Source organism: Plecotus auritus (genome assembly GCF_963455305.1).
Source record: "Plecotus auritus genome assembly, chromosome: 6".
NCBI lineage: Eukaryota > Metazoa > Chordata > Mammalia > Chiroptera > Vespertilionidae > Plecotus > Plecotus auritus.
The window spans coordinates 153,095,988-153,123,173 of NC_137773.1; the positions used below are offsets into that span (position 1 = coordinate 153,095,988).

General features: G+C 42.8%; 1 protein-coding gene across 1 annotated transcript in view; it reads right to left on the reverse strand.

The window, feature by feature from the left end:
- The window catches only part of LOC308251860 (collagen alpha-4(VI) chain-like), a gene marked incomplete at both ends in the record, with an annotated part of 97,408 nt that overhangs the window by 3,430 nt on the left and 66,792 nt on the right, over positions 1 to 27,186 (reverse strand). The window contains 12 exons of the mRNA XM_080675525.1: positions 2,201 to 2,430; positions 3,110 to 3,200; positions 4,897 to 5,580; positions 6,875 to 6,965; positions 19,028 to 19,521; positions 19,609 to 19,620; positions 20,281 to 20,317; positions 21,288 to 21,323; positions 22,624 to 22,686; positions 23,983 to 24,045; positions 24,150 to 24,185; positions 27,052 to 27,102. Coding sequence (XP_080531651.1) covers positions 2,201 to 2,430; positions 3,110 to 3,200; positions 4,897 to 5,580; positions 6,875 to 6,965; positions 19,028 to 19,521; positions 19,609 to 19,620; positions 20,281 to 20,317; positions 21,288 to 21,323; positions 22,624 to 22,686; positions 23,983 to 24,045; positions 24,150 to 24,185; positions 27,052 to 27,102 — 1,888 coding nt within the window. The remainder of the gene's footprint in view (positions 1 to 2,200; positions 2,431 to 3,109; positions 3,201 to 4,896; positions 5,581 to 6,874; positions 6,966 to 19,027; positions 19,522 to 19,608; positions 19,621 to 20,280; positions 20,318 to 21,287; positions 21,324 to 22,623; positions 22,687 to 23,982; positions 24,046 to 24,149; positions 24,186 to 27,051; positions 27,103 to 27,186) is intronic.

The following is a 27,186-nucleotide window of genomic DNA, read 5'->3' on the forward strand; positions in this document are numbered from 1 at the left end:
TGGAGGCAGGAGGAGAGGAGAAGAGAAAATAAGTGATGTTTGGGTTTTAGCTTTCCATTCCTGGGTCAACGGAGATTCATTCCAATAAAGAATAAAGGTGAAGAAGGTTTGAATGGGAAAGATGAGTCCCATTTGTTTAATTGAGTTTGTCTGAGATGACTGCGGGCATGTGCCATGGTGCCATCTGGAGGGCAGTTGGTTAACTAAGCTGGTCTGCAGCTCAGGAGAGAGTCAAAGATCGAAGGTACGGGTTTGAAATCATCAGTACAGAGGGGCTTGTGGAAGTCATGGTAGGAAAGCTTGTCCCTGTAGGACATGTAGAGTCCTTGGAGGATTGAAGAAAGGACCTTGAAGAAGGCATTGCAGGTTTACCATCAAATTCGTGAAGCCTAAGCTTCAGGGCCCCTCATTTGCATCAAATAGTCACGTTTGAATTAAATTTTAATAATTTTACATGCTTTCTTAAAGAGGGCCCCTAGATTGCATAAATTTCAGGTTCCATGAAACCTGGTTCTTTCTGTGGGGCTAGACCTGGAAAAAGGAGCCCAGATGGACTGGTCAGAAGTAGAATAAGAGGAGAATATCTCTGGGCCAAGAGAGAACAGTGTTTGAAGAAGAAGGTTACAGCCAGCAGTGGTCCCATCCCAAAGAGCTCAAGTCAAGAGCCCTGTGGGTTTTTTGTCAGTGGGAACAGCTGAAGACCAGGGACAGCTCTTCTCTCTGACTGAAGTGCAGGAAAACACAGGAAGTTGCACCTGGCACTTTTCTTTCTATTGAAAGCAAAAATATATGGGCATCAGCTAGAGGAAGACACCCGCGGGAAGGAACTGAAAGAGGTGGTGAAGGCTTAGAGTAGCCTTGGAATGCAATGAGAGAGGGACTGGCCACAGCCAAGTTACAGAGTGGGTAAGGAATGTGGGGGACCCTCAGGCCTTAATTTTTGTCTGTGAGTAGAACTGGATTAGATGACCTGTCAGCTGTCCTCCTTCTCTTTCACCTTGACTTTGTAGGAAAGGCTCCCTTGGAGCAGGGGTTCTCACTCGTGGTTGCTCGGTGGAATTGTAGGGTAGCTCCCCAGCCCAGTGATTCTGATTGAATTGGTCTGGGATGCGGTCTGGGCTTTGAGAATTTTTAGAGATTCCTATTTTACAGCCAAGACTGAAAATAACTGCCTTAGTGAAGTACCTGACAATATTACATACTGAGAACAGAATGATCAACAGGATAAGTGCGATCCTGAATTTTTCACCTAAGGAGGTAAAATGTGCCGCTGGGAGTGACCACTCCTCTGTCCATCAGTTTTGTTATTATTTCCTTTAAACATCTGTTTACTTTGGAACCTAAGCAGTAGGACATATCTGCATCTTAATACCTACCTTGGGTTGTAGGCTTGTTATGTGTCAAACACATAAATCCTCAAAACAACTCTGAGATAGGTATTCACACAATCCCCACTTTACAGATCGTAAAACTGAGCCACAGTGATGTGGCCACTTAGCTAGCAGTCCCAGATAGAGAACCATCTAGGCACATTCAAAACCTCTGGGCAATTATCTCTCATTTAATCTAAGCAGGACTGACCACACCACTCACTAGAAATTCTTCCAGCCATCTTTTCCCCTACATTTTAAAAACTTGAGAGTCAAATCCTCCCAAACCTCTTTCTAATGTGGTCACTGTCTTGCTCACTTTGTTGAGCCCATGTAAGAGGTGACATGGTCTCTGCATTATTACCTGCTATAACCCTAAATCATTGCTAGTTGTTTTAGATGAACCCACAGGTTCCTAAAACTTGGTCAGCACATATGTGGCCACTCATAGATGAAGGAGCCTTCTACAAGCCAGTGCATTGTCCTGCAGGTCAGGAGTATGTTTGCTGCTTCTGCAATAGATCATTGCTTCTCCACAATGAAATACAGACATTTCATAGGATGTGCTCCCATCTTACCCACTGAAATAGCTTCTGTTCAGCGCAAAGTTTACACTCAGGTGTAAGTTAGTCCTTGAATATAGTCTTAAACTAATTTCTTTAGTTGCATATATGAATTTGTGTATTTGGAAGGAAAATATATAAAAGCCAAAATTTGCAAGTTAACACACACAGTACGCAGGATTTAAAAAAATAAAAAAAGATAAAGATTTTAAAAAGTAAAGTCAACCTAAGGAGTAAGGAATAGTTGTTTTTGTTTTTGTTTTTTACCAGAAGTAGTGTCTGAATTTACTTCTCTTCCATTTTTCTTTCGATTTGTAGACATTTCTTGTTCGTTTTCTTCAGTGGCATAGCCATTCTTTTCATAATTTTCAAGTGCTTCTGGCTGAATTATAGATGTCATCGTTGCTGTTCTGTTCTCTTCTAGAAAAAAATGTGTTGCTTCAAGTGCTTCTAAATCATCAGCAAAGCCAGATACACCACGCTGGCGTTTGGGCAGCCTGTATAAAAACAATCCATGCCAAACCGTATAACCAAACCATGAGAACTGAGAGGTTCATTTTCCAATGGATACTGCTGAGCTTAATAAAGCTTTGGGTTTGAGCATTTCCCAATGACTTCGTTATCACATTGGACAAAAGTAGCAATAATATGTTTAGCGTTATTAACTTTAATAAGATGGGGATGGAATGGAGTGGAAAATTTTAATTTTTGCTTTTATACACTTATGTGTTCTTTCAATGTTTTATATTGGTCCTGTATTACTCTTAAGGAAAGAAAAGACACACCATATCAGAATTGTCAAATCGGGAGCATGCTCGCTCCAATAGTTTGGGTCAGGTCAAGGACTGACACTGCCTATGACCTTTCTCTAGGGCAGTGGTCGGCAAACCGCGGCTCACGAGCCACATGCAGCTCTTTGGCCCCTTGAGTGTGGCTCTTCCACAAAATACCACGTGCGGGCGCGCACATACAGTGCGATTGAAACTTCGTGGCCCATGTGCAGAAGTCGGTTTTTGGCCTGGGCGAGTCTATTTTGAAGAAGTGGCGTTAGAACACTCAAGGGGCCAACGAGCCGCATATGGCTCGTGATCCACAGTTTGCCGACCACTGCTCTAAGGAGTTGTCTCCTGCAAGGGACAGAACTATGGGACAATCTCAGCTCTGCCCTCAGCCTACCTCTTAATAAGTGATTGCATCCGAGTGTCCCCTCGGCTGGGGCCCCCACATTCTTCAATGAGCTCTGGGGGTGGGTACTGGTTTGTTCCACCTGAAAGTAAAATTTCAAAATAAAGTCAAATCAAATAAAGCTTAAAATAATATAAAACTTGAAAATAAACTAAACAAAGTAAAATAAAGCATAAAAACAAAATATTATCCATTAACACAAAAACTTAAAAGACAAAATAAAATCAAATAAAACATAAAATACAGTAAAATATACAATAAAGCAAAATAAAAATGAAATGATACAAAACATAAAAACAAAAATCCATTGACATAAAATCAAAAAGATGTAAAATTCAAGCAAAGCATAAAACAAATATAAAAATAAAATTAAAAAAAATGAAAACATAAAATGCATGCTATCATATGAATAATGTAAAATCACAACATAAAAGACTATAAGAAAACATAAAGTGCAACCTAACATAATAAAACATAAAAAAATGAAATTAAAACAGACTAGAAAAGGGATTCATTCAGTCTTCGTCTCCCTCAAAGAATCACTAAGCCATCAGCCATATATTGCAAATCTCTCTTCCATCTCCTACAACAATAAGAAATTGGAAGTTCAGAGTGCTTCACTGACCTTTCTAGGGTCACACAGCTCCCTAGTGGCAAAAGTAGGACCAGAACCAAGTCATTGATCTTTGTACCTCTCCAACTGGAGAGGCACAAATGCCGTGTCAGTACTTCTAGATGTCCATCAGACTCCCTTTGATCCCTTCACTGAGGGGCAGATGTCCCTCAAGGCTCCCAGCAGGATATCACACCCTCTTATAAACTGAGAAACTCATGTCTCCCAGCAAGAAGGCCTCACAGGTCACCTCGAGGCACCCTGTACATGACCTGATTTGGATTAGCAGTGGTGGACAGAGCCCAAGACAAACTCCTAGAAATGTGACCAGATCAATACCCACCCCCAAATCCCAACGATCTCCATTATCATGCTAGGAATACAGCTTTGGTACTGGCTGCCCATGACTTTGGTTCAACTAGTTTGGTTCTGATTGGAGGTGAGGAGATGGGGAAGAATTCCTGTCCAGGTGCACTGTTAGTGTGCCCCTTAACCTTCACTGTTGGCTCCATCCACCCAACCTGAGCAAATCCCAGAAAAATAAATGTCATATACTCTTATTACTCAAAGCGTGGTTCATGGACTACCAGCATCAGCATCATTTGGGGGCTTGTTAAAAATGCAGAATCCCAGCCCCAGCTCAGACCTACTGAATCAGAAGCTACATTCGACAAGACTCCCCAGGAGATGCATGTGCATGTGAAAATTAGAGAAGCACTATTATACACCACTGGATTCTGGGGTGTGGATTACGGGAAATAGTAATAGCAATAACTATGCCTTATAATTGTATAGCACTGGTGCTTTCAAACCCCCTCCATGCACATATTTGAATGTAGGCTTCACAAATAAGAGATTGTAATGTTCATTTTGGTAAATGAGAAAATCAAGAGGCTGGGGGGAGACTTGAGGCTTTCCAACCACCAGCTGAGAGGTTCCAGACAAGAAACCAACATTAGGCTTGGCACAGTGTCAGGGCAATGGCAGCTCAGGGTTTTCAGGAAACAGGACGCTCCTCTACGGTCTTCCCAGAGGTTGTGGGGCTGCATGTACCTCAGCAAGGCTGAAGGTTCAGTGGGCACCTGCTCGCCCAAATGCCAGGCTGTGCAAGTAGTTCTCCCCACCCCAGCCCCCCCAAGCATCCCCGTGCTCAGAGACTGCTCACTTTTTAGGAGGTTCAGGAAGGCCCATGTGAAGCGCCTGGCGTAGGCCACCTCTGGGTCTGAGATCCCCTGCAGGTGCAGCAGGTGCTGCTCAGAGGGGGTGCTGGCCACTCCAGCCAGCTCAGCCAGCTCATGGGTTCCCACGCCGGGACCCAAGGCCAGAACAAACAGAGTGATGCCCTTGCACTTGGCCTCCAAGGACAGAGTCCTCAGCTTCTCCCGGTCCCAGCTGCTAGTCTCACTGGCCACAATGGCGAAGAGAACCTGTGCCCTCCTGGGCAGCGGGGCTGCCAGGAGCACCTTCTCTAGTGTCCACTCCAGGGCGTAGCCCAGGGCCGGGGCTCCGTGCAGGGGGTGGCCCATGGCCTCCCGGATGTGCCTCTGCATCTGTGTCCGGTGGCCATAGGTGGTCAGGAGGAAAGCCTCCAGCACAGGGGGCTGTCCTGCTCCCGGCCGGAAGCCTGGAGTCGTGTGCATCACCAGAGCTACGCGTGCCCCATAGAGAGACGCATCTGGCTGTGCAGCCACCTCCAGGTTGTCGAGCATGGTGTCCACTAGATGCAACGCGGCTTGGTACACATCCGTGCCGACGCTGTGGGAGCTGTCCACCACGAACGCCATGTCCACGTCCACTGCCAGGGGTCCAGGGGTGCCCGACCTGCACTCCGGGGCTGGTCGGCACTTGTCTGGGAAGGAAGGGCAGGAGAGGCCAGAGTTACCATGCATGGCTTTCCTTTCCGGCAAACACACTTCCAGACTCTTGGTAAGAACAGGTGCTGCTAAATGCTATTTGCATTGTGTTGACAAGGGCCACAGATGGGCGCTGTAAGTAAATGCCCATTTTTCAGGAGAAAGAATCGAGACGATGATCCCACGTTTAATATTTTTAATTACTGGGCCATATGGCTTCTTCATTTTTAGGTTCATAGACATCTGCCTGGTTCAGTCCAGGTTCTACCTCTTACTGGGTGGGTGACCTTGAGCAAATTACTCAGCCTTCCCACTGCCTCAGTTTCCTCATCTGTCAGATAGGGACAGTGATGATAATAATAGTACCTACCTTGTGAGGTTTAAGTTTTTAAAATGATTTAATATATGTAACTGCTCAGAACAATGCCTGATACAGGAAAAACTCAAGTTCAGTAAATACCAGCTAGGTCTATGCTTCTACGAGAGAGGAAACTGAGGCCCAGAGAGACAACGTGTCAAATGAGATGATGGATGTGAAAGCAGTTCATCAGCTGTAACATACTCTGCCAATGGCAATGACTGCATTTGACTTGACCCAGTTCTCAGGACCAAATCTCTCATGGCAGTGTTACATCTTAGTGTGGATCAAGAAGAGGAAACAATTAAATCCCCTTTTGATTTCACAGATAGGACTCTAGCCCTGGGTGACGTGGGGTTGGATGAGAACCCTCTACACATGGGTGTGCATGGGTTTCAGCACAAAATTTTCTTTGGCACAGGCTGGTGTGACATGTGGGATAGAGTAATGGAGGCTGAAGACAGAGACATTGAATGACCTGCCAATATCCCACTGGTGGTCAATGGCAAATCCAGGCCTAAATCCAAGACTCTTGACTCTTAGTTCTGTGGTCTGCCCTTCACACTAAGGTGCCACTAAAGAAGGAACACAAGCACAGCCATCTACAGGAAGCTGGCAGGACAGGTAAGTAAGCAGAGCAGGCCAGGGGTAAGGCAATAGGGAGGGAAGGAGAGGTGAGGCACTAGCAGACACTTGGCCCATCCAAAGCGGGTAGGCACAGTTCTCTTGCTGACAGTAGCCACATAGGAACCCAGCATCTGTGACTCCAGACTATTCTGACTTCCTAAGAAAAACTGGTAATCCAGAATTAACAGGAAATCCCCAGATTCTAAAACTCTGCACATACCAAGAAAAGATCTAGCCTGTGGCCACCAATTAATTCATCCTATTCTATGCACATCAGTCCGATCAGAAATGCAGCCCATGCTTACCATAGCAGAGAACGCAGCGGGCCATGCGCTCCACGTCCTGCTGGCTCTTAGTCTCCCAGATGAATAGGTGAAATCTGTTGGTTCCATCCATCTAATCCAAACACACACACAAATTTGTCATTTACTGAATTAAGTTTAGGCCATGTTTTTTTTTTCAATTCAGATGAGAAAAATATTAATATGGTATTTTTAAAATAGTATAGTTATAATTATTTAAATAACATAATTATACATTTTAAATATTATATGTATTAATATAGACATATATAGGCATTATATTCATATATTTATAGTTCATATATATATAGGCATTATCTATTACAGTTATTAATAGTCATTTAGTTCTCTGATTCTGACCTGGAGGTTGGACTGTCATTGTTGTGGATACAAGAGCTGTGGGTCTTCAGGCTCCTGATGTGTATAAACCTCAATCAGTGTAATGTTGTGCTGAATGAGGGTCAGGGAGTTGAGGGTTCGATCATTTATAAATTCCATAAATCTTTAGTGGTTGTCCACAGTCTGCAGGATGCAGTGTGGTGAGAGCTATAAACATGAACCGCGCCTCCCTTTAAGGAGGTGGTTATATAAGTCATATACCATTAGACTGGAAAGAGGCAGTTACCTAAGGGGGGCCTTTCCAGAGTATTCCTGGTATTCAGAGTTGAGACATATCAAAGCCAGAAGGCAGGAATGAGGAGGAATCAGGGAAGGCTTTGCAGGAATGGCAAATCTGCTTATCTCCTTCACTTAACCTTTTCAGTTAGGATTAGTTAATAACTGATTTCGAGGTTTTAAAGTAATATATTAAATAATAGCAACAATAAATCCAACAAGGTCCATGTGACAAGTGGTTAGATAATTAGCAAACCCACTCCCTCTTCTCCCTAGGGCCACAACTACACTACATTTCCCACCCTCACCTGCAGTTCGGTGGGACCATAGGATCGGAGTCTAACCAGTGGCATGTAGGTGAAAGTGATATATGCCATTTCTAGTGCATGCACTATACCCCACTGCTCCCGTGGACCTCCTGTGGAAGATCCAGAAGAAGGCTTTGAGGCCAATGGGTATGACAAGGGCCTCTGATAAAAGGAGCCCAGGTCCTGAAATGGCTGCAGCAACACCCCCCACCCAACCTCCTCTCACACATACCCGGAGTCCTGCGTGCACTTGTGATAGATGGCAGAAATAATACTTTATTATATTAAGCCACTGAGGCTTGGGCATGAATGGTTTCACAGTCAACCTGCCCTGACTAATACAGACTTTTTGAAGAATTTTCACCTCAGGATGAAATTAAACATGCTTTCAGATTGTTTCTCTCAGGAATTGAGGTGTGGTTTGTAAAGAGGTGGATATCTAGGTCTAGTCATGTCCAATCTCTGTCTACTCTCTGTCAGATCATATAGGTCAGGGCCCCACTGAAGGTCAGTTTCTCCTCCTTCATCCCTGTGGCCCAGACCAAGCAAGCTCGGGGCCCTCGCCTGGTAGCAAGGGGCTGCATTTGAAGATGTCATGCCAGCCCTCAGAGAGACAGATAGACAAGGCTTACTTTGAAAAAAACTTTCTGTAGCATATGCTCTTTACTCTTTCTGTTTAGGACTAGAGCATATCCCAAACATTCGAGTGCAACCCTTGTGGGGAAAGAAATATAAAGGGTTGAACTTTTGTTTATGCTAATGTAACACAAAGAAAGAAGAAGAAAACCCAACATGGGAACTTTCTTAAATCTCCTGAGAAGAAAGGCGAAATGCATCCTCTCTTGTTCTTCACAAGACAAAGGCAACCTAAATTACGCTTTTTTCTGACTTAGAAATTCAAATCAACCAGGACTAATTAAACAGCTACTACATAAAAGTGCTAACAAGCCATATGGAGATTTAAAAAAAAAAAAAAGACACACAGCCACGACTTCAAAGAGCTTAAGTGGAAAGATAGACAAACCATTTTCAAGAAAATGGTCCAATAATATGTTTTAGGAACACAGAAAAGGGAAACTAATTTCAAGGGAAAGGATAGAGAGACCCTGATGAATATAACAGCATATGGCACTTTTGAAAGAATGAGTGGGATATTTACCAAAGAAGCAGGGAAAAGCATTACAGTATGGAGGAACAGCATATACAAAGGCCCAGAGGCAGGCAGGTTATCTATAGAATTCTTCTCAAGGCTCCCACATTCCAGAGATTAGAAAGCCTGACACTTCTTGCTGGATGGAGGAGGCTAACATGAAGTCTGAGTGCAGAGTCGCCAACATTCAACATTCATTCAGATCTGCTTCACCAAACCAAATGGATCTAATTAATCACCAAGGATTAGAGAAAACAGTGTAGGCACGCATATGACACAGTGATAGCTTTCCTGGAAATCACATGAGGCAATTTGGAAGGCTTCTGAAATCAGGATCCCCGGCAGGGTTCCAAGAGATATGAGAAGACTAGATAACCCTAGGAGCATCAATATTTACCCCAAGAGTTGTGGGGAAATGCTAAGCTAGGATACATTGTCTTCAAATCACAGGAAACATGGGTGGAGTGTGTTCTAAAATGTAGAATTTATGTGAATTTTAAGGTAGTATGAAAAACTTCAAAACAAGTTCAAATAGTTCCCCAGGTGTGATTCATAAAAAAAATTTATGCAATACAAATGGCTTTTGTGTCATGACCCAGGTCCTAGTCTTTGATCTACCATAATTGGCTATGTGTTTTTGGACAAGCCTCTGGCCTCAGTTTCCTCAGCAACAGAATTTTAGGGTAAGACTCAATGCTGCTAAGCACAATTCACCATAGCTAAGATTTGGAAACAGCCTAAGTGCCCATTAGCAGATGAGTAGATTAAAAAACTGTGGTACATCTACACAATGGAATACTACGCTAGGGTAAAAAAGGAGTTCTTACCATTTGCAACAACATGGATGGAGATGGAGAGCACTATGCTAAGTTAAATAAGCCAGTCAGAGAAAGATAAATATCACATGATCTCACTCATTTGTCGAATATAATGAACAACATAAACTGATGAACAAAAATAGATCCAGAGACAGAGAAACATCAATCAGAACGTCAAACCTCAGGGAAGGTGGGGGGGGGAGGTAAGGGGGAGAGATCAACCAAAGGACTTACATGCATGCATATAAGCCTAATCAATGGACACAGACAACAGGGGGTTGGGGGCATGAGTGGGAGGTGGGGGGTAATGGGGGAATAAGGACACATATGTAATACCTTAATCAATAAAGAAATTTAAAAAAAAAAGACTCAGTGCTGCTAAGTTTTCTTTCTGTTCCAACAATTACTGCTTTCTGTATGTGTCTCAAGTTCAGGACACTGTGTTACCTTTTACTCTGAGCAGCTAAGAGAATGCACTTGTGCATCTGTTTTTCTGTTTGTTGGAAAATGACCAAATTCAAATGAATTGGAATAGTTTAAAAACTTGTATCTGTGTAAAAACTTTTCTGCCCGGCCACCATGATTCAGTGGTTGAGCATTGACCTATGAACCAGGAGGCCACAGTTTGATTCCCGTCAGGGCACATGCTGGGTTGAGGACTTGATCTCCAGTGTGGAGTATGCAGGAGGCAGCCTATCAATGATTCTCTCTCATCATTGATGTTTCTATTGCTCTCTCCCTCTCCCTTCCTCTCTGAAATCAATAAAAGTATATTTTAAAAAACACTTTTCTTAGGAGGAATAATTTTATGATCATGTTTAAATTTTTCCTTTTCCTGCAAAAATAAAATTGTGGGAACAAGTATTCAAAAACACAATGGAAGTCCATAGGGAAACTATGATTCAGTATAGATTCATCTGTATTTAGTTGTTATTCATTAACATTTAATTACTTGAACTTTGAACTTGCCAGCATGGTCCTAGTCACTGATAAGGAAGTAGAAAAGATAATTCCTGAGAAACTTCAAGCAGAGAGACAGTGTTAGGAGGGAATCCCAGTGTGAGGAGAGAAAACAGGCTCTACAATGCCTTCTGCAAACTCCCATCAGCACCAGAAAAGGAAATCTCAAAAATTAAATACTTTAAATACAAACCAAGTGATCTGCTCAAGGTTCAAAGCTTTACTAAAGTTTGAATCAGCACCTTTGGTAATTCTCTCAACCAACTTTATTCCTGGACTAGAAGCCCAGTGCATGGATTCGTGCACCGGTGGGGTCCCTCGGCCTGGCCTGCAGGGATCGGGCTGAAACCGGCTCTCCAACATCCCCTGAGAGGTTCTGGATTGCAAGAGGGTGCAGGCCAGGCTGAGGGACCCCACCAGTGCATGATCAGGGCCAGGGAGGGACCACAGGAGGGCTCCAGGGCATGTCCAGCCCTTCTTGCCCAGTCCCAATTGGGGCCAATCGGGGCTGTCTTTCCCAGTACCGATGGGCCGGACTCCAGCAGCAAGATAACCTACTGGAGCACCTGCCCCTGATGGTCAGTGCGCATCATAGTGACTGGTCAAACGGTCAAACAGTCAGACACTTAGCTATTAGGCTTTTATTATATAGGATATCCAGTTGTGGTCTATAGGGACAAGTTGTATGCTAAAGACAGAAGTATAAGGGGTTTGAGGGGATGAAGCACAGGGATTTACATTAGCACCCTCTTTAATTTAATAAACAGAAAGACATTTCCTGAAAGGATATAGGCAACCCTCGGACCTGAGCCCTCACTATTAAAAAACTCTCCATAGGCCCTAAGCTAGAGATACCCACATGGTCTCAGCTGTTGTATTCAGCTGCCAGAGGCCATGGGACAATGTTCATTCCTGGAAGTGAGTTGGAGGAGACTTTTGGCTTAGACAGAAGGGAGGAGAGGGATAGAAAGAAAGTGCTGGGGAGGAGGATTTGGCAGAGAAAGAGCTAACTGGACCCTAAGGAGGGAGAGTTAGAAAAAAATCTGGCATCCAGTTGAGGTAAGGGCTCAGGGAACAAGGAGGGGAAACTGAAAAAATGAGGGAAGGACACAGAAGAGAATAGTCATGCAACCTGTGACTGACCCAGGAGCTTGAGTTCAGTTTGGGCTCCTGCCATTTGGCATGGTCCCACCAAGACTGCCATGAGGTCTTCCTGGACTCCCCAGCAAATATTAGGGGTCAGCATTGGATTGAGGTTGCTGGATGGCAGGGTGGGACTAGGGAACCAGACATATGGAAAAGCCAATGCCAGGACTATGTAGTTTAGAACAAGTCACTTCACCTCTGACCTTCCCTTACTTCCTCTGGAAATGTAGACTAGCATTAACTTGTAGGATAGTTGAGATCATACCAACATTCCTCAAACTTTAACATTTATGCAAACCATCTGGGAATCTTATTAAAAATACAGGCAGGGCCTGTTTGATTAGCCTGGAGCTTGAGATTTGGCATTTCTCACACACCTGGGTGATGCTGGTGTGGCTGGTCCCAGGACCACATTTTGAGTGGTGAGTGGTTAAGATGACAAGACATGAAAAGCATGTAGCAGGGCAGTTGGAACTCCACAGGCATTCAACAAATAAAAGCTATCCAATTTAACAAACAGTTACTTGGCCAAGGTGCCCTCTTAAGGACCTTGAGAAGATGGTAATAATAATGGCTTACACTGAGTATACACACAGAACCTGTCAGATGTCCCTGTAGTACTATCTCTTATAATTCCCACAACAAACCTCTGAGGTTATCCCGGTTTTATGGGTGAATAAATTGAGGTCTCAGTGCTAAGTAACATGTCCAGACAACATAGGAGACAAAGCCAGAGTTTGAAGCCTCATTGCCTAATTCGTTCCTCAGTTGCTAATCCTGCCTTTAGGGGGAGTAATAATCCAACAGAAAATAGCAGTTCCCAAGGCCTCAGCAGAGTGGTATCCATGGCCTCTGAAATGACCCATCTGGACAACCCAGTATTTTCTTAAAAAAAAAAAAAAAAAAAAGAAAGAAAGAAAAGAAAAAGAAAACAATATGTATATATATCAACTTTTATGAATTCTGAAATTATACCAACATTTATTTTTAAAACCCCCAGATTCTCTTTGGCCTTCCACTTTTTTTTTAAATTTAATAAATCTTTATTGTTCAGATTATTACAATTGTTTCTCCTTTTTCCCCCCATAGCTCCCCTCCACCCGGCTCCCACCCCACCCTCTGCCCTTACCTCCCCACCACTGTCCTCATCCATAGGTGTACGATTTTTGTCCAGTCTCTTCCTGCACCTTTCTATGCCCCTGATTCTATTATATTCACCAGTTTATTCTGTTCCTCAGATTTTTAATTCACTTGATTTTTAGATTCACTTGTTGATAGATATGTATTTGTTGTTCATAATTTTTATCTTTACTTTTTTCTTCTTCCTCTTCTTAAAGAATACCTTTCAGCATTTCATATAATACTGGTTTGATGGTGATGAACTCCTTTAGCTTTTTCTTATCTGTGAAGCTCTTTATCTGACCTTCAATTCTGAATGATAGCTTTGCTGGGTAGAGTAATCTTGGTTGTAGGTTCTTGCTATTCATCACTTTGAAAATTTCTTGCCACTCCTGTCTGGCCTGCATAGTTTCTGTTGAGAAATCAGCTGACAATCATATAGGTGCTCCCTTGTAGGTAACTAACTGTTTTTCTCTTGCTGCTTTTAATATTCTCTCTTTGTCTTTTGCTCTTGGCATTTTAATTATGATGTGTCTTGGTGTGGTCCTCTTTGGATTTTTTTTTGTTTGGGGTTCTCTGCACTTCCTGGACTTGTAAGTCTATTTCTTTCACCAGGTGCAGGAAGTTTTCAGTCATTATTTCTTCAAATAGGTTTTCAGTATCTTGCTCTCTCTCTTCTTCTGGCACCCCCATAATTCTGATGTTGGTACACTTGAAGTTGTCTCAGAGGCTTCTTACACTATCTTCAACTTTTTGGATTCTTTTTTCTTTTTGCTTTTCTGGTTGAGTGTTTTTTGCTTCTTTGTATTTCAAATCTTTGACTTGATTCTTGTGTTCCTCTAGTCTGCTGTTGGGTCTCTGTATAATATTTTTTATTTCAGTCAGTGTATGTTTAATTTCTAGTTGGTCCTTTTTCATATCCTCGAGGGTCTTGCTAAATTTATCGGCCTTTTCTAGGATATTCTTGAAAAACCTTATAACTGTATTTTTGAATTCTATATCCAGTCGTTTGTTTTCCTCCATTTCTTTCATTTGTGATCTGTTTCTTTGTCTCTGCATTTTCGTTGCTTCCCTGAGTTGGTAGGGTAGCATTGTGTACTAGGTTTCCTATATGGCCCAGTGGGTCAGCCTCCCCAGTTAACCTGAGGTGGACACTCTTGGTGCACCCCTTTGTGGACTGTGTGCTCAGCTTTGTTGTAGTTAAGTCTTGATTGTTGTTGGTGTCACTGGGAGGAATTGACCTCCAGGCCAGTTGGCTGTGAGGATGAGCTGTGTCTACGCTGGGAGAAGTTCAGTCCTGGAGACAGCCTTATAGGATCAGACTTGCAAAACTGCAAAAGCCTCTGTGCTCAGCTTGGATGGGGCAGAGTCTCAGGGCAGAGCAGACAGTCTTGGCTTCCCGTCAGCCCTGGCCTTGCGCGTGCACCTCCAGACCTCTGCCTTTCGTGGCTCCCCTGAGTTTCCGCCTAACAGTCCAGATTCCCCCTGTAAGAGCATGGGTCCCCAGGGGCTCGCCTGGAACTGGGGTTCAGTGCAGTCGGAACTGGGGTTCAGTGCAGTCAGGAGCTTCCGACTCCCTTCCGCTAGGGAAAGCCTGTGGTAACCTCCGCATGCAATCTTCTCTGCGAGCACTCGCGCTCGCACGCGCCTCCAGACCCCTGCCCGCCGCGGCTCCCCCGAGTCTCCAAGTCTCCGTGTGCCTTTCTCTCTACCTGACAGTCCAGACTCCCCCTGTATGAGCCTGGGTCCACAGGGTTTCGCCCGGAACTGGGGTTCAGTGCAGTCGGAACTGGGGTTCAGAGCAGTCGGGGGCTTCCTTCCCCCTCCCACCAGAGAAAGTCAGCCAGGCACTCAGCCGCCCTTCCTCTCTGTGCGCGTGTCTCCGTACCTCAGCCCTTTGCTGCTCCTCTGATTCTCCATGAGCTTTTCTCTTTCCTTCTTGTTGTAGAATTTCCACTCAGCCAGTCTTCCTGTGGTTCTGGATGATGTCCGTTCTGTCTTTTAGTTGTAGTTTTGAAATTGTTGTGCGAGGCAGCAGTTTAGGTGCTTACCTATGCCACCATCTTGGTTTCTATCTCTTTGACCTTCCTCTTAACATAGAGGTGAGCAAAAGTAGGTTTGCAGTTGTAATAAAAATAAATAATACAATAATTAATAAATAATAACATAAGAATAAACTCTGTTGCCCTGGACACTGTGCCTCAGGCGATTAAGCATCATCATGTGCACTGAAAGATTGATGGTTCGATTCCCAGTCTGGGCACAGGCCTGGGTTGGGAGCTTGATCCCCAGTAGGGCAGAGGTCGACAACCTTTTGGACCTCAAGGACCACCAGTGGTCCATGGGCCACCGGCTGGCGACCACTGCAGTAGGGGATATGTAGGAGGCAGCCAATTGATGTTATGCTTTCATGTCAATGTTTCTCTCTCTTGCTCTCACTCTCCCTTTCTTTCTATCTAAAATCATTTTTTTAAAAAATCTTTTTTAAAAAAAGAATAAATGATTGTGTATACTCACAACTTAGATAAATCTACTTTTGCCCATCCCTGTATTTTCATCTTCTAAAGCTGATTTTACTTTTTAGCTTCATGGTAGTCAGAAATCCAAATCCATTCTTCAGGGTGTTGTGTTGGTTTTTTTTAGGAACAATACACAAATAGAAATAGGGCCAGTTCATAGATCTATCTCATAGTATTGTTGTAAAGATAAAATAAATTAATGCATGGAAAGAACTTTGAACTTCTAAACTATCTTCCTATTTTTGACTTCTGAATTAAAATCCCATTGCTAATGGGAATTCCAAACCTTGAGCAAGTTAACTTCTCTTAGTTTCATCACCTAAAACATGAGCCCAAATTAACAGTAATCTCACTGGGATTAAGTGAATCAATAAGTGGGAAGATCTTAGAACCGAGCCTCGCTCAATAAACATGAGCTATTTTCTTAGGTATTGTTTCAAGGAAACATATGCTATATTTTTTATAAAGAAAAATTACATTTGAAATCTGGCACACAAATTACATTTTTCCTGTAATCCTCTGGTTTTTAACTTTTAAAAAATTGGGTGAATGAAGTCATGTTTTGAGACACTTGGACACTTCTTGACAATGGGATTATGCTCAAATAGTACAAATGCTGTAATACTGTTTTATCCAGGGCTGAGAGGACTCAATGGGTGGTTTAAAGAATCTTTTCAATATACCCACAGCCTCCAAGCATGTTTAAATGGACTGAGGCATTAGGGTATCTGTTTACATAATTGTTTCAAATTCAATAACCATCATTTTGCCAGAAGCATCTGGGTGTTGTTCTGAAAAATAAAATATCATAGAGGTGAAAGACAAAATCTCCACAGATAGTCAAGGAAAGCCCTCAGGCAGATCATTCAGAAAAAAAAGTCACAGGATATTCACATTCTCCTACTTGGACTCCCCTACAGATAGAACACAGGATAGGGGAGGTTAAGGTCACAATATGCCCAGTTGTAAAGAAATGAAGATTTTTCTAAAAGGCCCTGAAAGGCGGTTCTTGTTTTCACACTTTATCTACTTGCTAATATCACCAGAAATGAGGTCATTTATTACATTTGAGCTGGCAAGCACCATTTAACATCCTTTCTAAATTGTTAAATATAAGGAACAGAGTGGTCTCCCAGCATCCTGGGGCAAGAACATGTCCAAGAAATGGAGAGGAGACCAGATAAAAATGACAGGACTGAGGTCCATGAATATTTAAGTTGGCAAGTTCTTCTCACAGGCCACTATATCATTTTACTCCAAACCTAAAGCCACAAAGAGGGCAAGAACATCTTGGGGAAGGATCGTCTCTACATCAGATCAAAATACCGTCTGCTCTCAGACAGCAGCACTGCTGAGCATTTGGGGGATGTAACTTTACCGTACATATCACTCTCCGATCATTAGGGAAATGTCTTCCAGAAAATAGATAATTACACCTGGCAAGAAGCCTAGATAATATCTAGTTGTGACCCTCTCCATTTTAGAGCTGAGCAAAATGAGACTCAGCAAGGTAAAGAGACTTTGCCAAAGTCACCTCATCATTGATGAAAGAGCCAAAGACAAAAGCTACATCTCTATTGTAAACCATTATTTATTTATATTCTGCCTTTATTACTCCTTTCAGAAGGTTATTGAGAGTTGCCTCCATCTCCACTAACCCATCCCTGTCCAGACATCCTGCTAGGCAAGAGGGATGTACCAAGAACAAGGAATGCACCCTCTGCATTTTAACTTTGTTTCTCAAAGCTTAAAATATTTTGTCCATCCTTTCCATCAGTTTTCAAGCTGTCACAATTTTACCTATTGACTCTTAGAAGTATATTCACAGCTGTGTCAACAAAATCTCTCACCTACTGCTTCTGTTGCACACTCAACCTTCAAAGAAAATTAAGTATTCTAGCCCAAACTCATTAGCTATTAGGTTGAATGATACGACATTTCCATGTTTGCATGTCAAAAACAACTGAATATTATTGGCAATGTCACATGGCTCAACCTGACACTCATAAGCATCCAGGAAGCTCTTAAGTAGAGAATAGCAATTTAGATCCAAGATGGTGGGTGGAGTAGGTAGATGTTACACTCAGTTCTTCCCAGGACCAAATTGGAATTACAATTAAAATATAGAGCAATCAACCTGAATAACCAACAGAAGACTAGCTGAAGAGAAGTCTTATAACCAAGGATTTACAGAAGAAGCCACATTGAGACTGGTAGGAAGTGTATGTGGAAAGGGCTGGCCCCAACCCCCGGGGCAGCAGCTGAGATTTCAGAGGGATATAAAAACTGTGAATGTTTGCCCTGAGAAGGGTAGGGTCTCATTCCCAACTTGGACTCTGCAGCCAACAGCATATATATGGGGGTGTAAACATATAAAAACCCAACCAGCTCTTCACTTAAAATCAGTGCACATAACCTGCTTTGCTTTCCTCTATGAAATACATAGACCCAAGTGAGAAAATAAAATTATATTCTGTGGACCCCCACAAAACAATTTAGAACAGTGGTTTAACATAAGCTCTGAAGGTAGACATCAGTCTCCACCAACTAGATCAGGGGTCCTCAAACTTTTAAAACAGGGGGCCAGTTCACTGTCCCTCAGACCGTTGGAGGGCCGGACTATAGTTTAAAAAAAAAAAAAACTATGAACAAATTCCTATGCACACTGCGGGCCCAGGACGAGTCGGCTGCTAAGCAGGACAGGCAGTGGCACCCGGCGGGCCAGATAAATGTCCTCGGCGGGCCGCATGTGGCCCGCGGGCCGTAGTTTGAGGACCCCTGAACTAGATGCTTGACTTTCAATGACAGACTTAACCTCTCCAAGCCTCAGTTTTCTTATTTCTGAAATGGAGATATACAATAAACCTAACTTATAGAGTCTGGGGAATCCTATATAATAAAAGGCTAATATGCAAATCAGAACAACCGGTCGCTATGACGTGCACTGACCACCAGGGGGCAGATGCTCAACGCAGGAGCCACCTCCTGGTGGTCAGTGTGCTCCCACAGGGGGAGTGCTGCTCAGCCAGAAACTGGGCTCACGGCTGGCAAGCACAATGGCTCATCTCCGCGGCAGCACTAAGGAGCAGCGAGCCAAGCAGTAAGGAGCAGTGAGCCAAGCAGTAAGGAGCAAGAGGTCCCGGACTGTGAGAGGGATGTTCGATTGCTGGCTTAGGCCCGCTCCCTAAGCCATCAGTTGGACATCCCCAGAGGGCTCCCGGACTTCGAGAGGGTACAGGCCGGGCTGAGGGACCCCTCCAAGTGCACAAATTTCATGCACCAGGCCTCTAGTAATTAAATAACGTTTATGAGGCACATAGCACAAAGTATGTGCTCAAGAGTGGCCAGCCAGCACTAATAGTAGAGTCCATAATGAATACACCCTCCATGCATACACATCAATTTCTGGGAAATTCTTCCCTGGAACAGCTCTCATCCCTCTTGTGGTCCTTGATGGAGGGGGAAGGACCATGTACTAACTGATCCAGTTCCCCTGCCCCCCAACGGGTTCCCCCACATACCACCAGGGCGTCAGGGAGGTTGTGCTCCTCTGTGAAGGTGATGACTGCAGGGATGATGTCCAGCGCACTGAGCTCCAGTGTGGCTGTGCTGACGGACTCCGCATCATGGGTCCAGCCCGCCTGGAAGAACACAGCCACTTTCCTCATGAGAAGGCCCGAGCGCACACGTTTGAATCCATGTCTTGCCACAAACCTCATGGCGGCCCCAAGGTTCCTGCTGCCCTGTGACCTTTCCTGGGGGATTTTCCTGACTGCCTGGAGGAGGGCGGGCTTCCCCTTGTAGTCCGAGAAGCGAATCAGGTAATCTATTTTGTTGTTGTACGAAAGGATGGCCACTCGCGCACCCTTTGGGCAGTTACTCTCACTTATTTCCATCTTCATCAACAGAGACAATAAAATGTCTCTCATCCTCTCAAAATCCAACTCAGAGACGTCATTTGACATGTCCAAGGCAAAGACCACTTCGCTCGGGAACACTGGGCATTTGGAAACACCTGGACACACGGAAACACAGATTTAAGATTTTCTGCAATGCCGCTAACAAGTGAAGATTTGAGTGAATACGAAAAAATAGTATTTACCTGTTGAACACGCTGGAAGGGAAGTTATTTTGGAGAGGAAAGAGGACATTATTAGTTTACATGAGTAGTGATATGTTTTCCATGCAAGTGCTTCTGCCTGGTGGTTAGAGCGTGGGCCCACAGACTGAAGGGTCTCGGGTTCGATTCTGGTCAAGGGCATGTAGCTCGGTTAAAAGCTTGATTCCCAGCCCTGGTCGGGTATGTGCAGGCGACAACCAATCAATTTGTCTCTTTCACATAGATGTTTCTCTCTCTTTGTCTCTCCCCCCTCCCTCTCTTCCTCTCTTCAATGGAAAAAAACATCCTCAGATTAAAAACAACAACAAAAGAACAAAGCTTCTCTTTGCCTGTTTTGTGATAAGAAACACCAAGATGCAGACGTGCAGGAGTGCAATTATCACTGCATTTCATGGGTTACCATACTGTACAGTGGAATTTTCCCCGCCATTAAGATGATATGCCTTTTGAGCACTTCATTTCTAAGGCCACACTGAGGAAGATTAGTCACCCAAGTGGGGACTGAGCTAAATATATTTATTTATAGGAGCCTTTCATGATGGACAATGGTGCCTCCCAACCTCAGTCAGGTCCACAGTGACTTATGTCCCCAATCCATGATTCATCCTCTTTTCACACCACTGGCTCTTTTTTAGTCTTTTTCAAACAACTTACGGCAGTTTTTGCGTGTGAAATTGACGATTTCACAAGGCTGTTAGAAAGATGGAGAGAGAAAAAAGGAAAAAGCATTTTATTTGAAGTATACTAGTATTCCTCCTCACCCTGGTGACTTAGAAATGTCATATGGATGTCATCAGTACCTATCTGAAGCTTTTTAAGCTGCCCTAGAAATCCCAAAAATTGTTACAGCAATTAAAACCATCCAGCAGTTATATTTCTGGATCCCGTGGATATTTTAAAGCATTTATAAAAATATTTTACATACATATAGTGCCCATATTACTAGAGATAGATAGATAAGAGGAATTCTTTTTTCTTTTTTTATCAGCCTCACAAAGCAAAGGAATCAAATCTGATTTTGAAAAAGTATAAATCCAGGAATCTCAGCACAGAAGGCAGAGAAATGCCTTCAACTTTTGGACCTCTATATTAGCAAATCCTGGCACACTTCTTTAGAATGACTGCCAAGACAGGTACTCCTAACACCTCCCCTATAATTCTGCTTCATTCCTTTGATCCCCTCCTCTCTGGCCTGTTCTTCTCTCAGCCCCATCACTTCCTGCTCCTCAGTTGTCCCCACTTCCTCCCTCCACCTACCAAATAGTATGTTTGTACTTGGAACATAAAAGAAAAAAATCATAACTTTTGAGATTATTTCCAGGTGTTCCGTGAGACACAAAGGCCAGGGCTGTGCTGTATGTTGGCTTATAAATACTTTATAAGCAATTTTTGAACTTCACAAAAAGGCATATTGTGTAGAGGAGTAGCCTCAGTCTCTCCTTTCCTGTCAACTGGTATTACTCAAAAACATCCAGATTCCCTCCAGGATTTAAAATATTATTCTACTCTTTTTATTTGATTTGGTAAAGTCTATAAACTTGAAGTACTAACAGAATTCATAAGAGGCAAAACTAAAGAATCTTTATAGATTTCTGTTTTGTCAAAGTGGTAAGCTCTGTGTTCTGAAAAGAATGCAGTTTAGAATTAAAATATTCACTTACTATCATATCTGCCAAGCCTCTGAGGCCCTTGATGCCCTGGAAAGAACAGGAACAGATTTAAGATGCAAAGTTCTGAGGTCCAGTACATTTTTATCCTGAGTTGGCAAGAGGTTCTTATAAAGTTCACCAGGGTCAATGGACCACCTCTGCCCTTCACTCCTGGCCCTGAAGTTCTGTCTGACCCCTTAAAAAAGGAGGTCAGAGTGCCTAGGAGGTATGTCCCAGACCTTGGAGCCCAGGTACATGGTACATAACTTTTAGAAGATCAAGTCGTTTTGAGACAAAGCCACAGTTTATAATATAATTCAGAAAAAAAGGGCCATTCAAGATCTCAGGGTCATTCATAACAGTTCTAAAGTAGAACCCAGTCCTCCCCTACCCTATCTCCTCCAGCCACCCACCACCACCCTGTCTTTGCCCAAGAACTTAAATCTTTCCTAGACCCTTCAGAATGAGAGCTGCCTTATTTAGATTCTACAAGGTAGTAATAATGTGTCACCTTGGGCAGGTCACTATAATCTCAACCTTTGCATTCTCATCTGCATAATGGGCATGGGTGGTCCTTCTAAGATATTTTTTTTAAATATATTTTTATTGATTTCAGAGAGGAAGGGAGAGGGAAAGAGAAAGATCAATGATGAGAGAGTATCATTGATCGGCTGCCTCCTGCAGGCCCCCTACTGGGGATCAAGCCTGCAACCCGAGCATGTGCCCTTGACCGGAATCGAACCTAGGACCTTCCAGTCCGTAGTCCAACGCTCTATCCACCAAGCCAAACCAGCTAGGGCTAAGATTTCTTATTCTGTGACTTTGTTGTACCTTCACAATAGTGAAACCACTAGGTTCAAACCATGGCTGACTCACTCTAGGATGAGCCATGAGGAAAAATGACAATAGCTCCAAGTCTTTCCTTTCATACCAAATGACCTTCCATGGATTTAAAAAAATATTTGTGGGCTTGCAACATTGTCAGTTCAGTTAAGATTATATAGATGTCTCTTATGTTAGGATTTCCTTATAGTTTTGGCATAAATGTTGTTACTCATCTTATTGACAGTGATAAACTCATTCTCCAATGAATATTACATATTGGTTTATGTATTATGACAGATTCATATATCTCCAGCCACTCTAATATCTTCCCCATCTTCCCAGTAAAACATTTATATTGAATCAATATATTCTGTAAGGACTTGAAGCAAATGTAAAGCAAATTTGGCCCATTCCCTAATAGATCCTCTTGTATGTCCCAAATGTTCATTTCTTCTTAGAGATGCCTCTTATCAAATATTTATTCATTTTTACACACAGTTGAAAATAAAAGAGTCCATGTTACCCGTGCTCCTGGAGGGCCTTGGTCACCTGGAGTTCCAACAAATCCTGGAAAGCCAGCATTACCCTGAAAATGACCAACCACAGGAATAAGTTTCCCACCTTGAATATAACTCTATTACAGCCATCAGTCTGAGATATCAAGTTGTCATTATACCTAAGGTACAATGAGCTTACTATAGACCCATTAGTTTATGCACTGTGATCAGTGGAGTGAGACACAGAAACTAGAAAGAGAAGGGATCTCTATGGAAACCATCTAAATCCACCCCCCAACACACACATACCTAATTCCAGTCAACATGAATACATATTTCCAAACAGCCTTAAAGGATGTCATAATTCAGTTGAGCCTCTAGGTCACATAATTAAAAGATGCATAAAGTATGCATCAAAGGTGTGGCATCAAGAGAAAGAAAAAGCTCTTCTACCCCCTTCTGGTCTTCAGTGTATGAGAAAAGGTATATGCTAATCATGGATTCACTGCTCATTTTACAGGTATTTGAACTGACACAGCATTACCTGTATGTAATTGATGTTTTATCTTTTTAAAATTAGAAACCAGAGAGATAGGTTTGGCTGAGCAGGGCAATATTAGCCAGTAGCAAGCCAAGTTAGACATAGATCAAATTTTTCTTTATGTCCTTGCCAGTGTATTAAATACTAATTATTGAGTTCCTAAAAAAATATACACCCTCTTTCATTTCCTCTTTTCTTCCACTGAACACTGGTCCATGTCCTCTTCCCACAAGGCCTTGCTCTCTAATGTCTATCAGCTAAACACAACCAAGGTCTTAGATATCCACAGGGTTACTCTTTCCAAAAAGAGCTGCTAGTGATTGTGGCTCTTCAAGTTTGAATCTTCAGACCCTGAAGGAATAGACTTTTAATGGTAGACTCTATAAAGCACGGTGAAAATACAACTCAACATCCACCAAGATGGCAGCCACATTCATGAGAGTGTAGTCCTAAAAAAGCTAAGAGAAGGGTAAGATTTGGAAGAATCTCAAAGAAACAGCAACATTTGCTCTGCAGTTAAAACAATACCCTTCCCAAAGGATATCTAGGTTTATCAGAGACAGACGTGCCTCCAAACTTATTTTTTAAAGGTTGATATTGCATAACTGAAACTCCAACTTGGATTTTTCTGTTATGGTTGAGAAGCTGCATTTACATTCAGAAGGTAAACAAGAGGGGGATCCAGTGGGAAGTGAGGTAGCCCAAGGAGGGTGTGAAACGTGCCTGCCTGAGGATAACATGGGCTTCCTTCTAAGAAGTCCAATAAACCAATGGAAATATGCTCCTCTGAGGAGAGTGTCATGATGTAGGCTTCATGGATCTTGGGAAATTCCTTTGATCTTACCCTCTTCCCTCTGATTCCCTTCGCCCCCTTCTCTCCTCGATGGCCTGGGACACCATCTTCTCCCTTTATAGAATCGAAAGCAGAATCTTGAGTGTAAAGAAATACAAGCACAAACAAATGACACATGCTGCATACCAGCTGCCAGGCCCGGGAAGCTATCTTCTTACTTGTGTGCCAGGATAGCCAGGAAATCCAGGTTCACCCTAGGGTCAGAAGTGAGAAGGTCTTGTTTAAAGTCCTGTTGTTAAATCTTTCTTTGGCATTTTTCAGGGGGTGGCGGGGTGGGGGGAGGGCGGGCGCGGAGAGAAATTATAACTTTGAGGGAAAAGACTCCAAACAGGTACCAGAAAAAAAACAACTATATCAAAAGTTATCTTGAGTTAATCCCAAGTGGCCATGTTTTATTCCTATAATTCATTGTGAAACAACTCGCAAATGATTTTTACAAATCCCTCACCCTCCTTGGTACATTGTGTAATAAAACTGCCTTCTTAAGCATTTTAACTTATCAGTTTAAGTAACCAGAGGTCCCATCCAGTGGAAAACGAGGGAAGAAGCACCAAATTGACGGTTGGGAAGCAGATCCTCATTGTCAGATCCAAGGCACACCACAAAGCAAATATTCATTCAACAAACATTTATGTAGCACTTACTATGTGCCAGGCACTTCTTTAAGCACGGGAATTCAGCAGTGAACAGAACAAAGACCACTGCTATCATGGAACTTACCAACTAGTGAGGAAGAGATGTACAATACATCAGGAAGAGATAAATGCTAATCCAAAAAGGTGATTAAGGGACAAAGAAAGGGAATTGCATTGTTTGAGCTAAGTGATGGATCCATGGCGGGAGGTATTATTATATGTCTTTCCACTTGTATATATGTTTGAATTTTTCCATAATAAAAGGTTCACAAACAAAAGAAAAAGAGAAATGTTGCTTTGGGACATGCCACTTTTAAGGTGCCTATTAGATAAACAAGTGGAAACATTTGGAGTTTGTTTAGGAGATTGGTCCAAGCTAAAGAAATAAACTGGAGATCACAGATTAGATGCTACTTGATGCCATGGGACTGGATAAGATCACCTAAGGAGTGAGTAAAGAGGGAGAAAAATGTAAGGATATTCAATAGTTAGAGCTCAAGAACATTTTCAGAAGATCCGGCAAAGGAGACTGAGAAAGAACAGCCAGTGAAAACCAGGAAAGTGGGTGTTCCGGCAGATGAGAGGGGAAAGGTCTCAAGAACAAGCCCAGGATCATCTTTGTCAAGTGCTGCTGAGACATGGAGTCTGATGAGGGCAGAGAACTGGCCATTGGATTCAGCACCATGGTTTTTACCTCAGCTAAAGCATGTAGTTTAGTGGGGAAAGCCAAGGGATTGAAGGCTCAATGGTCATTAGTTAGCGAACCAGCGAAAGAAAGTGGAGCTTCTAACCCCAGCACTGCTGACATTTGGGACCTAATGGTTCTCTGTTGTGAGGAGCTGTCCTGTGGATTGTATATAGGATGAAAAATAGTATCTCTGGTCTCTACTTACTATAGCAGAGTGGAACCATGGGTATAAACCTACTCCTTCAAAGAGTTGCCAGAGAGATATGGGGCTAAGAAAGTATATATTTAAATCAGGGGTTTGGTTTGGGTGTTTTTTACATGAGAGATATTCCCACCTCTGTTCACGCTGGGAATGATCTATGGAAAGGAGCAGGTATGATACAGATCGCTCAGAGAAGAGGAGAGTGAACAGACAAGGAAAATGTAGTCTGCTGGCCAAGCAGCAGTAAGGACCACTTACAGGGAGACCATTATGACTTGCCAGGAAAAACTCATGCAAATGTGGAGTGACTGCGTGTTCCATGATGTTAAGCGTATCACAATAAGCATTGACTAGCATTTGTGCTTACCTCAGAGGTGGTCTGTGGCTCAAAACATGCACATTTGAATTCTACGCAAATTCCCTGCTATGCAAACTCCCCCCTAGAGAAGAAAGACTTAATTTGCCAGGATGGGGCTCCAAAGAACTAGTCTCCACACTCAGCTCTGTCTCTAACTAGCTATGTGACCACAGGCAAGTTACTGCACTTCTCTGAGTCTCCATTTTCTTATCTGTAAATTAACAAGGCTAAACTAGACGATCCCTGAGGTCCCACACTGTTCATCATTCCCCAGATATGCTCTAAGGGATCACTATGTTTGGGGCATTTCCCGGCTCAATAAAATGGCAGTGATGCTATCTAGCGGCCACAAGGGAAACAAGAGAGTTGCAGAGAAGCCAGCCTAGAATCCTGACATTGTTAAGTAGCTGAGCATCGCTAAACATCCCAGTGACTTATTTCGTGCAGCAGTAATTGTAACTTGCAAGCTAAAGAACCATGAATAATTGTGGCTATTGACATTTGATTTACTTAACAAGATTCATGTGACTTCCATGCTTCAAAACCTCTGTCTGTAACTCGTTTAACTACATGTTAAAACACCACCTTCTTATGGGAGTGGAAACATGTAAATATACTTATTGAGCACCTACTCTGTGCCAGCCTCTGTTCCAGTAATACAAAAATGAGGAAGATGCAGTTCTGCTATCGAGTTCACAAACTGGGAGGTAGACAAATATGCAGGAATAAATTACAAAGGAAAGGGGCTACTGTAGAAATACATTTTGGGAACACAGAATATAGGACAACAAATTCTGTCTTCCACAAGAAGTTGATATCTGAGTTGGTTTAGAAAATGAGTAAACATGGCCAAAGGAGGGAGATGGGGAAGGACATCCCAAATAGAGGCAAGAGTGTTTGCAAAGGTAAGGAGCTGGGAAAGAACCTGGCATGCCCAGAGCTGGGGTAAGACTATCTGGTGTAGGTAGAAGATGAGGTAAGGAGTTTGATTTTTAAATAAGGGAGTGACAAAACCCGCTTTTCTCTTGTGAGGAGGAAACTCTGGCAGCTACAACATGTCATAAACAATAAGCAGAAACCATTCCTGTCATGCCACTTGAGTAATAACTCTTATTCTAGTGAAATAAAATAAAAGCTATAGTCTCTAGTTCAGAATACTCTGTAAGGTAACTCTCACCTTTGTTCCTTTTCTTCCCGGATGTCCATATCCATTGGGACCAAAAAGACCCTAAGAAAATGACACAAGATGAACTGTAGAGTCATCCAGATCAATACTTGATTGATAATATTATCTGAACCCTTGGAAAAATCA